Here is a 16,144-nt window from a genome sequence, read left to right on the forward strand (position 1 = left end):
CGGACGGACCTATATTAGGTCATACAGTGGCACGTGCCACCGTATTATTCTTCTGTCGAAAGTTAAAAAGTTTAGGCTCGTGAAAGGAGCAACCGTATTAGTTTGTTGTGTGCCGCCGTATCTATTTGGAAACTACAATGTAAACAAAGTTTTATTTAGTAGAGTTGATTTGCAAAGATTTTATTCTACCCCAGACCCAAATTCGAAGTCTGGTAGTGTCATTTTCCTGAACAAATGATGCTATCGTTTGAAAAAAATTCCGTATATTTTTTCTTATGGTCAAACGGTGTCACCGTTTAAAAAAAATTTCCTATATTTTTTTCTTATAGTCAAATGGTGTCATCGTTTGAAAAAATTTCTAGATTCGTCCTGCATATGTGGTGGTTGCCATGGTGGCCGGCCGGCAGCTTTTGTAACCATCGGAGGTCTTGAGCTCTTATGCCTTTAAGCCCAAGTCATATCTATGGCACATGCATGCAGAAAGAATCAATTCATCTTGCCTTCTAAGTCAAGCAATCAACAATAAACCTCTATATGTATATATGTGTGTATATATGTATATATATATGTGTATATATATGCCATTTATTCCATCTTCACCTTCCTTTATATGATCTTCTCTGCAAAACCGAAGTTCCATCTTCGATTTATTTGAAACTCGAAGGAAGCAAGAAGCTCGATCGATTGATCATCAATCAAGTAAGTTCTTGTGATTATTGTTTTTTTAGTTGTTACTAGAAGGGTACTCGCGTAATGTAACGATATACATCTCGGTTTTAATGTTTCGTTTTATTCTGTCCCCTGTCGATGTTATAATAGGTTTTATGTGGTTTTCAGATTAACGATAATGTTTTTATTTTTGAATAAAATATAAATTTAAAGATATCTTCAAATTTTAAAGGAAATATATCGATATTAGTATTAAATTAACTATTTAAAAGTTATTGTTTTGTTGTGTAATTTTGTTAAATCAATTTCTTTATTATTATAATTTAATTTAGGTTTAATAACGGAATAATTTATTTTTGATTTAATGATATGTTTTTTATAAAGATAATAATTAAGTATCATGTTAGAGCACAATGATTATCCTCATTATATTTTAGATTTTTATATTTAAATGAAATGTTTATCCAATATTTGATTATGTTTATCTGCAGTTACTTACACGGATTCAAGCATAAAGCTTTAATAAGTTGTACTTATGCATTATTTACTTTTAATCTTAAATTTTAAGTAATATGTATCAATAAATAATATTTTATGTATAAAAAATGATTTTTAAGAGTTTTTGTCAAATGTTTTATAATATAGTTTTAGATATGATCGAAATATATCATATTTGTATTCTCATCTTATCTGGTATTTCAATTAACACCTTATATATGTCTGACACGACCAGATAGAAAAATCCACCTCGTTATCATCATTATCCCTCATAATCAATTCGCTAAAAATACGTATAGATTTTGAACATCCGGGTTTGTGTTTTTCTTTGTAAATAAGTGTATCCAAAGGTGCCCGTTGAAGAACAAGTACTAAAAGACCGTGATGCCGATACATTTCCTCCTTTCAAATCTCTTGGTACGTCTTTATCCTGCATTTGGCTACCATTTGTTGATTTACTCGTCTTTTGGTTGCCATTTAATAGGTTTCAGACTGCTTATACTTAAAATATACTGATTAATATATCTTGGAACGTCTATTTTTTAACCGATGGCTATTTTGGAAAGTATTCTAATGGTTCCATATATTCTTAAGCGTATTTTTCACCATATCTTCGTATTATTTGATGTTTAACTCGTACAATACAACCGGCAATATAATTGTAGGTCTCCGTTACCTCATTCGTTCAGAGGCAGAAAATGCAGCCGTCAATGAATCCAATGCAAAACCGAGACGAATTTGTGTGTCAGCAATGCCTGCTACTTCCATGGCAAAAGGTTTGATGTACAATTCCTTATAAGGTATTTCTAAACGCTCATACAGTATTAAGTACATCTTGCTGATTTAATTTCAGAGTCAAATCATATCAAGAATCGTCAAACTAAGGACGTTGATCGTGTAATTCAACGCCCTCGTGCAGTATTATCTAGTCCTGGTATGACTATTGTCCCTCGACTATACAAACAGTAGGATCTGAGCGCCACCATTTTACAATACATTGGTCGACAACAGTTAATTTATCAGCTAATTTGCGAAGCATGGCCAAAATGGTAAAACCTGTGTTGATTACACATACTCAATGGAGCATGATCCGTTGCTAATTTTGGCCATACGTTTCTCGCTTGCTACTTTGTGTGTTGGACAACGAAACTTGATTGATAGATGTGTGACAATTATTTGTGTTGATAATTAAGGGGTTGCAAAATTGAACATTTTATTGCGGTTTTTTTAGGGTGGTTTTATGCTCGTTTGTTTTGCAGACAATGACTATTTGATCGGAAAGATGAACAAGATGGCTTTCAAACGGATTTCAACTCCAAAAACGCCTGCTTCTGAAAGAGTTGATACAGATCATATCGAAGTAGAGATTGCACGTATAAGGGTCCGTGGCACAAGCCCGACATTGGACACACGAACTCGTCCTAGAGTAAAAAACTATGACAGATCATCGGTTTTAAGTGATAAAATATGTACCAGAAAATTGAAACCCTAATTCAAGAGACCTGTTGCCTAATGAACCTAGTCTGATTGCTTGCAAATCATCATCGAATGTTATGAAATCATTTGAACAATTGATTTCGGGTTTTGATCAAAGCTTTTTTTTTTCCTTCGTATTTTCTCGTTTTCAAATATCATATTATATGGGTTTCTTGGTCCCTGTTGTTTGTTATTTGCAACACTTTTGGTCCTTGCAGTTTTGAAGTTATAAAATTGCCATTCTGGTATGAGAAAATGACCGGATTTGGTTCATCTTTCTAACGGTTGTTAGAAGAACCCGTTAAGTCAAGGATATTTTAGACTTTTCAAGTTTTTTTTTTAATTTATAATTAATTACAACCAAGCACCGATCATCCTCTTCGCCCGAGTACACCTCAAAATCAAAATCAGTTTCAACTCCTAAACTTCACATCCTAACAAAAATAGAGGAGTTCAATTTCAATAGATATATCGAAGGTAAGGTTCTTGCAAACGAGCTTCGCCTAAGGGGGTGTTTGGGACTGCTTATTTAAAATAACTTATGCTTTTTGTAAAAGTGCTTATTAAATTATGTGGTATCAAACCGGAGTTAATAAAACAGAGTTAAAATTGTAAACTTGTAATAAGTCATGAAAGATTAACTTATCAAAAACAGCTTATTACCGGTTTGGTACCGGTATAAGCAGTTTTTGTTTTTCTTATCCAAACATCAGAAAACAGCTTATCACCGGTGCCAGACTGAAATAAGTTACATAAGATACAAATGGAGGTTATGCACCTGTGTCTGCACCTACAACCATCGAAGGCAGTCATCGACCAGTGTCTGCACCTCCATCCTCAAACCATTTCACTGTCGATTAAGACCAAAAAACATCCATTTTATCAATTTCTCTCTGTAACCACAACCCCTCCTCTCAAATCACCCATCTCCTCTTTTTTACCGCTGCAAATCATCCCTCCCTCTCTTAGGGGAATAAGAAGATGAAGGGGTGGGGAGCCGAAGATGGTACGTGGTGGGTTTAGGAGTCGATTTTCAGTAGTAGGAAAGGAGATGAAGAAACAGAGAGAAATGGAGAGGAAAGTCGCCGGTGTGGGATTTCGAGATGGTTGCAGATTTTTTTTTCCCGGGGGCGAGGGGATTCATCGGAGAAGGGGTTCGGGAAAGGGGTGAGGTATATATTAATTAATTTACAATTTTGGCCCCCCTATTTTCATAATTAAGTTACAATTTTAGTCCCTATAATTTACATATTTATTTGTTTTTTTAAAGAAAAACGTGATTAAAAGTAGAAAAAGACCAAACTACCTTTCACTTGAGACCAAATCCGATTGTTTTAGCACACCACAATGAACTTGTAATTTCAAAACTACAGGGACCAAAATTGTTACAAATAACAAACCATAGGGACCAAATTTGTAGTTTACTCTAATTTTATCTATGTTAACCGACCATTGTCGCATAAGACTCTGTAACACGTGTATTCAATTTTGCTTTTTAACACAACATTATCGTTATAGAAATTATGAAACAGTTGGAAATGTGTAATTTAAATACATGGTTACTTTTAGAAACTTCATTTAAAGAACGTAATTGACATTAAATGCAATTAATAAAAACATATCAAGACTTTGAGAATAAAAAAACGAACCTACATCAGAATATCTTCAACAAAATTTTGAAATAAAGGAGTAAAATTTAAAATATCCGAAACAAATTAAATCCAACTCCAACTATTTTATTTGTTTTAAAATTTCTAATATTAATCATAGCATAAAAACAAAAAATAAACAGATATGGAATCTGTAATTGTAAACCAATATCGAAAAAACTGCAAATTTGGTCCATATGGTTTGTCAAAAACGACATTTTTCATCCTTGTGAGTTTGAATATACAAGATAACCATCGTGGTTTATAAAAACGTTCGAATTTTAAAAAGGTTTTAAATATTTAATTAGAAAAACTGTTTTAAATTCAAGCAATAAAGAGATGGCATTATAAATAAAGGTTTACTAGTTATTTATAACACAAAATATTTAAAGAGATACAGAATTAAGAGTATTATTAATTGGAAAAAAAAAGATTATCAGAAATACATTAGAACGAGCATAAATTGCGCATATGCCCGTTTGTGCACCACTAATCTTTATGGTTATATTTACAACTAATTTGGACGAAAATGCTGATTACCGGCGATGTTAATCAGTTCTATACAGAATTCGCCTTCAAGAACAACAATGTGAGAAAACACTTGTTAACTCACTCAACGGGTGTCTGAGATTGAATCTGCTAATGATCTTGTATTTGGACGGAGTCGTTGCCAACTGAACTACACCGTATAGGCTATTTTGACAACTAATTACAAGTTTGAATATCCATACATCGTCTGCAAAAACAATAAGAAACCCATATTAAGACTGACATCGTTAACTCTTGTGCACTTGTCTATCATACCGTGGGATGAATTTTTAATTTTTAATTGATAAATCGCATGTGATTTACTACTAGGGGCAGTGGCGGATTCATATTTTTTGGCTGGTGGAGGCACCTTTAAGGTAGAATAAAGGCTCGCAAAGTCGTTAGTGTTTTTGTCGATTTCGAACGACTTTTTTGATTTTGATTGATTTCAATAGACTTTTTTGGTTTTTTAATTGATTTCCAGTTTTGCGGGCCCTTACAAAAATCAGGGGGGTAGAAGGTAAAAGTTGTAACGTTTTTATTTTTAACCCTTGTAAATTTTTTACATTTTTTAACCAGGTCCCATTCCTCTTTCCCACTTACCGTGTAAGTCCACCTCATACTATGGGTGTTTATGAGTCAGGTTGATCGGGTTGAACGCATTTGAACAACCCAAAGACACATGAAAACTTAATCGTGCAATGACTAGTCAAGGCGACCCTTTTGGATGTATTAAATCACATGTGATACGAGTCATATTGCATTTATAATGTTGATCGCCTTGTCGTTTGAACGTGTCTCCCGATATATATATATATATATATATATATATTCAAAGTTTATTTTCATTTTAACATATGTATCATTGACCATCAAACGATATCACAATAATTTTTGCAATTAAAAATTGTGTTCGGTTTTCGTGTTGGAGGCTCGTAGGTGAAAAAGCTGTTGCATTGAGAGCATGGTTGTCTATAAGGGTGCGTTTGGTACTCATACAGAACAACTGTTCAACATTTGGTAAGATTTATTGGACATAACAATACTGATAAAATGATTAATTTACTTCTGATGAGTTATTTACATTTTTATTGATTTATGTAATGTATTAAGTTATAACAAAATAAATATTTTTTATTACAAAATATGTCGTTAAAAAGTTTTCGTCAAGATGGTTAAGATGTTACCAAAATATGAAGTCGATTAATTTCCAAATTTTATTTTATACATTTTATATATCATTCATTATTATTAAAATTTAATAAATAACATAAATTAACAAAAATATAGAAAATGTATAAAAATAATATTATAAGGACGACAAAGTGAAAGTTTATAGAATATAAATACAATGAATGCAATTTAAAGAATGAATAAAATGTAAAGAGGAAAACACATTCGAGGTTTTAGAAGGTAATTAAATTATATTTTAAGGGTATATTGGTAAAATATAGATTTGTTCTATATTGATCCATGCACTTCATTTCACCACGTTCATGTTTATTCCATATAAAATTCATATCAAACATGAAACAATGATCCTAATTATGTTTTATCATGTCTTGTTCATCGTACAAAACATAGCCTAAGGAATGCGATTGAATAAAACCATGACAACCGAAGTCTATGTCTTGAAATCTTGACGTTCAAAAGTTTTGTTTACCTCTTAATATTTCTATTAAAAGACATCATCAAAATCGTTAAGTGGTGAATCTTGTTTAGTAAAAAAAGTCCGTTTCTTAATGGTTATAAATCATCTGAATGATTTGTATCATAAGTTTCTCTTAACCATTCAGTGCCATAATTTTATTGGTAGTCCACTACTTTGAATTCAACTTAAAAACATGATAAAAATTATTGGTAGTCCACTACTTGAGACTTATAAGGAGTTAACAATTCTCACATTCTATCAATGTGGGACGAGTTGTTACAAACTGCGAAACAAACCTAAGTATATGGTCATTGGAGCAAAGATAAAAGTTAATGGACTGTTTGTAACCTTTTTCATACTTTATGTACCAAAACTGAAAAAACTTAAAAGTTTATGGTCCAAATATAAATTATTCCCTCACCACCATCACCATTACAGCAATCTCCACCGTCCATTTCAATGACTAGATATCCAATCCAACAGTTGTGATACAATAAAACCCTTCCAAATTCCTAAACAGAAGTTTTGAAAATCACCCTCTCTTCCTCCATAGATCTCATCTTCTCTCTCTGAAACCCGCACACACTCGATACTCTCGACGACAACATCGCAATCTCCCTTCGAAATTTCCTTTTCTACGTCATTTGATAAGGAAAACGGAGAATTGTCCTTATCTGTGGTGCTTTCGCTCTTCAATTTTGTCTAGTTTGTGATCCTAGATGCTCGATTCACTGTCTTATATGTGTTCTCTCTGAAACCCTAGAAATACGTTGTTAATTTTGGGTTTTAGGGTTTTAAGGAACCAGGTTTTTGATCGGGTTGTGATAATGGCGAGTTCGTACTCATCCTCTGTTACCGCTTCGCAGGTGTTTACCTGTTTTATGTTATACGCTCAATTTTGAAAACATTAGAAAATGATATTGTTTGACTTATTTGTGTTTAATTGATCCTTGACGTTGATAAAATTTGTTTTTTTTTTTTAATTTCGTCAGGTTGGTTCGTACTTTGCTCAGCAGTACTATCAGGTTCTTCAACAACAGCCGGAATTTGTTCATCAGTTTTACACAGATTCAAGTACTATGGTTCGGGTTGATGGTGAATCGACCGAGACTGCTTCGGCTATATTTGTGAGTCTTTTTGACCTTACCATCTCTGGTTTTGGAATTTTGACTTGAATAAGAAGTCAACTTTTTATTCTGTACAATCGAATCTTAACTGCTCAATTTTGTTCCATGAATTTGTGTTTGTTCTTTTGTGGGTTATCTGCTATGTGTATGCTGTTTAATGTGATTTTTGGTGTATGATTGTATGATGCCTGCTATGAGCCAATTTGAATTGAAATCATACCATCTTATGATATGCATGTATTATTTGACCTAAAGATTAAAGCTTTGAAAGTCTGAGAAAGGCTTAATAATGTTTCAGATCTCCAGATTCAATGCTATATATAGGTGCATGTACCTCTATACACTATGCACCTATAATGAAATTGTAATCTTGTTTGAAGTTGAATAAGGTCATCTATTTGTCTTTTTTTTGTACATGATTATCAGAGAAAAGATGAAAGATTTTTTCTGATCAATGAATTTGCTTTTTTATTTGTCTTTATAAACGCATATACGGTAGTCAGGACTTGTGAGAATAACATCTGTATTTTGACCTCCATTGTAGCACTAGGGGGCTGTTTGGTTGGTTTTCCATTAAATCTAGTATGAGTGAAGTAGTATGTGTGGATTAATTAGGCTGTATATATTGGAAATGTTTTTGTTTGGGAGGGTTTTTTTCATAGACGGAAGGAGCAGGTTTTTATTTGGAGGGGAAGGTTTGGTATAAAGCTTGGCTTTCTGCATAAGCCACTTTATACCAAACAATCATGTATAGCTGACTGAATAAGCTGCAAGTCCTGTTCGCGTCGTTAAACTAATAATTTAATTATTCTAGCATACTTTGAGAAGCCCAAGTACTCAATTGATCCCAAATTTGATCATTCTTTGTAAAAGTACAAGTTTGCCAATTCATCATTATTAATTCCATAATGTTTATATGCTCTTTCATTCATCGATGTTATTTGAATATGAACACATGCGGACTTTAGTGCAATTTATTGTTTTGATTTAGTTGATTTTATAAGAATTGAAGACTTAAATGTACAATTTTTTCCCAGTAGTACATCTGTAAGCTTTTTTCATGTTTGTAACCTTTAAATTGTTAACAAATGGAATTTTTTTTGTTTTCTTGCAGCAAATTCATACACTTATTCAGTCATTACATTTTAGTGGGATTGATATCAAGACCATAAATTCTCTTGAATCATGGAGTGAAGGGATTGTTGTGGTGGTTTCTGGGTCTGTCAGATCGAAGTACTTCAGTGGTTGGAGGAAATTCGTTCAGACGTTTTTCCTCGCTCCCCAGGAGAAGGGTTACTTTGTCATGAATGATATCTTCCACTTTGTTAGTGAGGAGGTCATCAATCATCTTCCAGCACCCCTGGTCACTGGACACAAAGATGAGTTTCAACCAATTAATTCTACTTCTCCAGAGTTATTAGGTATCACATCTTAACTGGCCCTGCAAATACAAGTTATCTTTGTAAGGAATTCCTGCTTATATATATACTTTCTTGACTATAAAAGAAGCTAATGTAACTATATTTTATACATAGGGATTTCTTTTTAAGTTGTTTAGAGTCAATAGCTTAAGGTGATATTTTACATGGTGAGTGCTTTTGTTGGTTGTTTTTTTAAGAGGATACTTGTTCTTATCCTACAATGTTTTAAAGTAGTTCATTATACTGGATTTTCACTATTCGTTTGTACCTCACTTTGTAGCATTCTGAATATTTCATTTCATACATGTTTCACTGAACTTTCAATGTGTAGATATTTTTACTTGACCATGGAATGTGTTGTGATGTTTAAATTATTCAAGTTTTGTAACTTTTGTGACCAGAACTTTGGAATGCATCAACTTTTTGAAATTCTGCATTGTGACCAAAACTTTGGAATGCATCAACTTTTTGAAATTCTGCATCATTTGTATTTGTTTTTTAATGCTCTGGATGGTAAACATCTAATTCCAGTTGCTGAAGATCCATTGGAGACTGAAGCTAGAAAAAATCTTAATTCATTACACATAGAAGGTGAAGATCAAGCTGACTACTATGCTTCCCAAGAACACCAGCATCAGCAGCAGCAAGAAGATGATTATAGTGAAGAATATGAGGAAGAGCATCAAGTTGAAGAGCCTTCAGCTCATGTTCATAGTCAAGTGGACTATGTTCAAGAGCCTTTGCACCAAAATTCAGTTGACTATGTTCAAGAGCCTTTGCATCAGGACACAGTGGAATATGTGCAAGAACCATACGTTCAAGAACCATACGTTCAAGAACCATATGTTCAAAAACCATATGTTCAAGAGCCAATTGCAGCTGCTCCAGAGCCTGCTCCCGAGCCTGTGAAGTTCACTTATGCTTCCATTGTATGTAATTCTTTTGTTATTAAGGGTGCGTTTGGTAGGTAGGACAAAATGGGACATGACAGAACAGAACAAAAACTCGTTTGGCATGACAATTTGATTGGGACGAGACATGATAGAACTTTGTTTCACAAAAATGGACAAGATTAGTAAGTTTTGTAACTACCCATGTCAAATTAGAACTGTAAAACCTTTCACCATTCTTTCATAGCCTATCTCACTCTTGTCTGTCCAGTTTTGTCCGGTTCAGTCCAGTCTCGCAACCAAATGCTCTCTAAGAGTTGACATGATGTTTGTGCCATAGTTCTTTTCACTGGTAATATATAAAGTTATTTTCAGGATTTTTCTTTTGAATGTTAATAGTTTTCTTACCTTTTCTGTGCCTAATTTATTTTTCTTCTTTTTGCGATGAAAATGTTGAAATGTAGCTGCAATTGAAGGGAAAATCTGTGTCTTCAGTTCCTGCTCAGGCACCAGTTGTTAAAAGTGTTGCACCTGCACCAGAATGGCAAAAGCCACCTGAGCCAGTTGCTTCATTTGTGCCTGAAACTACCACTCATGTTGCCGAGGAAGCTTTAGCTAACGATGACGGTGAATACATCAACTCCTCTTTTCATTTCTTTCAGGTTTTTTATGGGCATGCTTGTGTGCATTTTGTTGTTGCGTTCTGCGTATCTGTATTGCATAATATATGTGCACACACAGTCGTATTTTCCAAAGTTAAGTGTACATGCTTCTCTTTCTTTGGCACACTTTTTACAAGCCTGGGGGCTTCATATTCAAGGAAACAACTGCTCTGTTATTTGAGATAAAGATGCACAAAAAAGCCCAAACCTGAAGCCTGGGACTAGTGGAACCAGTGAGCCTGGTCTTAACCAGCGGGCCGGGCCTTAAAGCCCAAACATGCCAAATTTTTTGAGGCAGACCCTGCTCGGAAAACCTAGACCTGAAAAAGCCTTGAAAGCCCAGTTAAGCATGAAAAAGCTCAAAAAAGCCCAATGGATTCTTTTTAAAACCCAAAACCTGGCCTGATCCAAAAAATCCCGGTCATTTATTTGCTCACTGAAAATGAGCTTGGAAGGCCTTGCCAGCCGGAAAAAGCCCGGGCGTTGTGCATCTTTACTTAGGTCAGGTATGTGGACATTTTCACCCTCCCCACAACCCACCTATGTGCAAACATAAAAGTTTGGCTCGTTTGATTCGGTTTATGTGCACGCATAAAAGTTGACTGTAACATCCAAGATCACATTTGCATATAAACATATATTTCTATATACATATATCATGAAATATAATTTACATAACTGGTCCCACTAATTACAAAAGTTATATTATAAAGTAACTACCAAAATTTTCCACAAAATTACTATACAACACTTGAATTCATAACAAGTACTAAGATACAAGCATATATATAACACTTCACAAATTTTCCTTCCTTTTATCCTCTGTTTGAGCACGACCTGTAATACACATTTTTAAAATACAAAAGGAGGAGGTCTAGTGAGAAATCCTTTTGATGCTTTTACAGGGTGAATAATCACCAAAACACATTTATAAACTCATATTTGTGATAATAACAAATATATATCGTTTTGATATAATGAACCTCATTTATCACATCAAAATAGCCAAATAGCTTGATAAACACATTTTGAGTAAACTTGGCGCATCATATGGATGATTATATAATTTCTTGCATCACATGGGTGAGACAACCCCATTTCCTCGCAACACACTGGTGTGTGGTCTTCAACTCATAACATCATATGGGTGCGATAAACTAACTTGTCGCATCACACTGCTGCGACAAACATAACCCCTCTTATCACATAGATGCGATAACAACTATTCATCAATAGGATGCGTTATCGCATCACACAGAGGCGACAACTCTTAAGTCATTGCATCATAAGGATGCGATAACATAGAACATTTTGATCAAAAACTCTTATTTTATAACTCAATGATTATGCCATCATTATCCTGGTTTACACATCCTAGATATGCCATCCTTATCCTAGTATACACCTCTCCTTGATATGCCACTCTTATTCCAACACATGATATAAACATATCAAAGTCTCACAATTATGACATCCAAAACAGTTTTATAACAACTACTCATATAAAGAACCATACGGTTCTAGGTCGAGTTCCAAATAAGGAAAGTTTGTAAAATTAAACTCACTTTATGGTTCACGTAGATGAAAATATGAAGATGAAATAGCAACAATTTCAATTAAGAAATCACAGAAACAGCTTATACTTTCTTCTCTTTTTGGTTCTGCTTTTGCTTTGGCTTTCTTTCCGCTGTTCAAAGAACACACACACACACACTTCCACCAACCTTTCTTTTTAAATATCATCCCAATATATTCATAAACAAACATATAAAGGTGGTGGCAGTTTTAGAAGTTTTTAAGCACATAAACAACTTAACCCCTTAACTTATCAACACTATGTCAACCCCAAGTTTTATAACTGAATAACCTGGTTATCACATTGACGATGAATAATTTTGCTTGTACATTATGCATCCCGTACTATTAACACTTGTCTACAATTTATGTTTTCAGGTGAATCGAAGTCTGTTTATGTGAGGAACTTGCCCACTTCCGTTACTAGTCTTGAAATTCTTCAAGAATTCAAGAACTTTGGGAGAATCAAGCAGGATGGTGTGTTCTTGAAGAACCGGAAGGTTGTTATCATCCTTTTAGTTTTACATAAACTTTGTATTTTTTCTTCGTCTGGAACTTAACATGCAAATGTGCAGGACGTCGGTGTTTGCTTCGCCTTCGTAGAGTTTGAGGATGTTGCTAGTGTTCAGAAGGCTATCGAGGTTTGTTTGATTCCTTCCTTCATGTGCTTTTAGTAACCACTGTACCATTGCAAATGTAATTGTTTCAATCGGTTGTGTTACACTGTCTTTAAATAAATACAACATTTGAGTAAACATATTCTTTTAACAGTTTGTTTGGTATGCGGGAGACAATAGGACAAAACATAACAAAAACTTGTCTCATTTTTCATGCGATATTAGTCTCAGTTTGCAAAATTGCATGTTTTTGTCCCACCAAAATAGGTGAATATAAAAATCAAGGAAGATGGGACAAGATTGGTAAATTACTAAACCATCCCTATCAAAATAAAAGTGCATATGTTTGTTTCACCAAGGTTGGTGGATATAAAAATCAAGAAAGATGAGACAAGATTGGTAAATTACTAAACTACCAATGTCAAAATAAAACCCTGCCTCACTTTTGGCCGTCCAAATATGTCTAGTTTTTTCTATTCCTGTCCCCATGTCAAACACATCTTTAAAGGAAACCATGTTTGAATGTTGTCTATGTTACTGTTGGAATTCTCCAAATCTATGAAGTATGATTTTATCTTTATAATTTTCAGGCATCCCCGATCCAGTTAGCTGGTAAGCAAATTTACATTGAAGAAAGGAGAGCAAACAGTAGCGGCAGTTCTCGTGGTGGAAGTACGTTCCTCACAATCCTCTTAATGACACAACATTCCCCTTGGTTTTCTGAAAGATAGATTGGTTATCTTTTGTTTTTGTGTTGTTTTAGTAATAATGTTTTACTTGCATAACCATACTTACAAAAATGGAGAAAACCATAATGGTTTGCAAGAATGATGTCATGTTTGGCAACTATAAGATAACGTATTTTTAAAGCTTATTGGAAAAGTCCTGCATGGTTACCCAAAAGCTAGTAGCAGGTTGGATATACAAGTTGATTACAAAAATCTAGTTTTTTTAAAATGCCTTTTTGAATAGCATTCCAATAAGCTCTAGCGGGTTCTTTTTCCCATTTTTGGACAAATGGTGAAAAAATGTACTTGCAAAAAGTAACCTTCGTATATTGCACTTTTGACTATTCAAATGTTGACTCTGTCAGCCACCAATATATCACTATCTACGTCAATCTCCAATGTCCTTATCCGAGTCGACCTTCAACCGAGTGAGACGGTTCTTACCTAAGCTATTTTTGTTTTTAAGCACTAGTTACAAAATACTTGGTAAACGACCATTTTAAGTTGGCACCCACCCAGACAATATCTCTTACCCAGACCGCTCTGTTACCTGGTTAGTGGTTAATCAATTTGTGTTGGTAAATGGCCCTCAATTTGCAAGAATATTGATTTGTTTCTTACTCGGACTGCACTTTTACTTTAATCGGTTAACGATTACCCAATTTGTGGTAGCAAACAGCCCTCAATTTGGAAGAATATCGATCTGTTCCCTAGGGGCAGTTTGGTTCTGCAAAACAAAGGTTAACTAATCTTGAGAGTGAGTCGGCTAGCATATTCTGCTTTCCATCTATATGCTCGATATCGATTACGCTGAAACTGCCTGTAATCGCGAATCTGATCTTCCTTAAGTTCCGTATGGATAAAGTTGACTATGGATTAATCTCTCTGTATAGAATGGGAAGGTTTTTGTTTGGGAGGGTTTTTTCATGTATGGAAGGAGCTTATTTTTTTGATTAGGAGGGGCGGGTTTGGATGAAACTGAGCTTCCTTGAGAAGCTTACTGGAAATGCCATTTTTATATCATTAAGCCACTTCCAAACAGTCATATATATAGCCGACTGGATAAGGTGTAAGTCCAATTAAGCTCATTGAGTTTCTAATAAACAGGACCCTTAACCTGACTGCATTTTTACTCGGTTAACGATAAACAGCCCTCAATTTGTAAGATTATCAATCTGTTTCTTACCCGGACCGCACTTTTGCTCGGTTAGCTATTACCCGATTTGCAACTGTTTGCAATTCGAAGTTGCGTATGATTGTTTGTTTAATGGTGGTTTGTGTTAGCAGGAGGAGGAAGAGGCGGAGGAAGAGGTAGAGGAAGCTACAATGATTCATCAAGAGGACGTTATGCCGGTGGTGCTAGGGGCAATGGATTCCGTAACGTTTAGAGGTCCGTTCACGTAGTTGATTATATTTTTGATTCGAAAACCAATGTTTGAGCTGTGATTTTGTACCCACTTTTGGGAACGTTATTTCCATCTTCGATTCATATCGAGAATTTTTTTCGGCTTTCTGTTTGTTTGCGGAATGAAATTTCAACGATTTCTATTGTTTCTTTTTGCGCCTGCGAATAACGCTTGATATAATGATTGTCACCACCGTGTCGTGCCTAGCTGCTGTTGGTTTACACCACCTCCATAACTCACTGGTCTTGGTTAACCTGACCTGCTCCTGGTTCGACCCGTCTAACCGGTGCTAGCCAGCCTATTGCGCTGGTTATTTATAACCAGACCTTGACCTGATTTGTAGCCGGCTAACCCGGGCTAGCCCAACCAATCTGGCTGGCTTCGAATCTGGTTGCTTACATCGGTTGGGTATTTTTTAGAAAATTATCGGGCCTCCTAAACCAATCAAGTACTTGGTTCTTCGCATATGGATTTCTTCAGATAATTTTAACGGGACATGTGGCAGCACCTGATTGGGTGTCGTATTTTTTTTGAGTGCTTCATTATAAATTTTCGTTTCGAGGTCTCATAATTTTCGAGTTTACAAGTGGATATGGATAAATTAAAGATGTATGCTTAATTTTTTATATTATGTCCCTTAAACGACTGTTCAGTGATAAAGGAGATCGAGGTGCAGACACATCTGAGGTTTTTTTGCTTAGAAACAACTATTCTTGTAACAGTGTAATAGATCATTGATCGAACGCTCTTACGCTGAAGATGAACGAGGTTACGTGATCTGGTGATGTGGTGGGATATAAAAATACATTGGTACCAGAGCGTTTTGCCTTAAAGTGAAGCACCTGCAAGAGCGGTAGCGGACAAAGCGTAGACGGATCAAACCAACTTCCACAACCAGAATATAATACAAAGTATTGAATAAACTTCATATTTGGACCATATGGTTAAGAAAAAGTTTTGAATTTGGTTGTTACTCTTCGTTTACACACTATTGATCGTTATGGTTCACAATTCGTTACAGATTAGGTTTATCTGGCTAACGCCATACGTGTATTTTTGAATTATAATATATGTATACGCCTGAATGGTTTGATCATTAAATAGGTACATGTGTGATTCAATGGCATTGGATAAGAGATTGATGTTCTAAAGTAGGTCACTCAAGTTGTGAAACATCATCTCTCTCTCTCTCTCCCTCGAACTCGACCAATCCAATTTCGGACCCTCTTTCTGTATGAAAATGGAAA

General features: G+C 34.8%; 2 protein-coding genes across 3 annotated transcripts; both read left to right on the forward strand.

Moving 5' to 3' along the window:
* Nucleotides 1-640: 640 nt before the first annotated feature.
* Nucleotides 641-2,734, forward strand: LOC112518732. Its single transcript, XM_025126533.1, has 5 exons — nucleotides 641-699; nucleotides 1,507-1,584; nucleotides 1,833-1,943; nucleotides 2,021-2,101; nucleotides 2,427-2,734. Coding segments are annotated over exons 1-5 (504 nt in total). The 5' UTR covers nucleotides 641-698; the 3' UTR covers nucleotides 2,660-2,734.
* Nucleotides 2,735-7,015: 4,281 nt separating this feature from the next.
* LOC112518383 (putative G3BP-like protein) lies at nucleotides 7,016-15,003 on the forward strand. Of its 2 annotated transcripts, none has more exons than XM_025126051.1 (9): nucleotides 7,016-7,337; nucleotides 7,464-7,598; nucleotides 8,713-9,019; nucleotides 9,551-9,948; nucleotides 10,374-10,536; nucleotides 12,525-12,646; nucleotides 12,722-12,787; nucleotides 13,354-13,435; nucleotides 14,776-15,003. In XM_025126051.1, exons 1-9 carry the CDS (start codon nucleotides 7,299-7,301, stop codon nucleotides 14,877-14,879), a joined length of 1,416 nt encoding a protein of 471 aa, XP_024981819.1. In that variant the 5' UTR covers nucleotides 7,016-7,298; the 3' UTR covers nucleotides 14,880-15,003. The 2 variants fall into 2 exon arrangements, with proteins under 2 accessions (XP_024981819.1, XP_024981820.1); XM_025126052.1 differs by having other exon boundaries at nucleotides 14,779-15,003.
* The last annotated feature ends 1,141 nt before the right edge of the window (nucleotides 15,004-16,144 follow it).

The sequence above is a fragment of the Cynara cardunculus genome (assembly GCF_001531365.2).
Source record: "Cynara cardunculus var. scolymus isolate 2C chromosome LG 9, CcrdV1, whole genome shotgun sequence".
Classification (NCBI taxonomy): domain Eukaryota; kingdom Viridiplantae; phylum Streptophyta; class Magnoliopsida; order Asterales; family Asteraceae; genus Cynara; species Cynara cardunculus.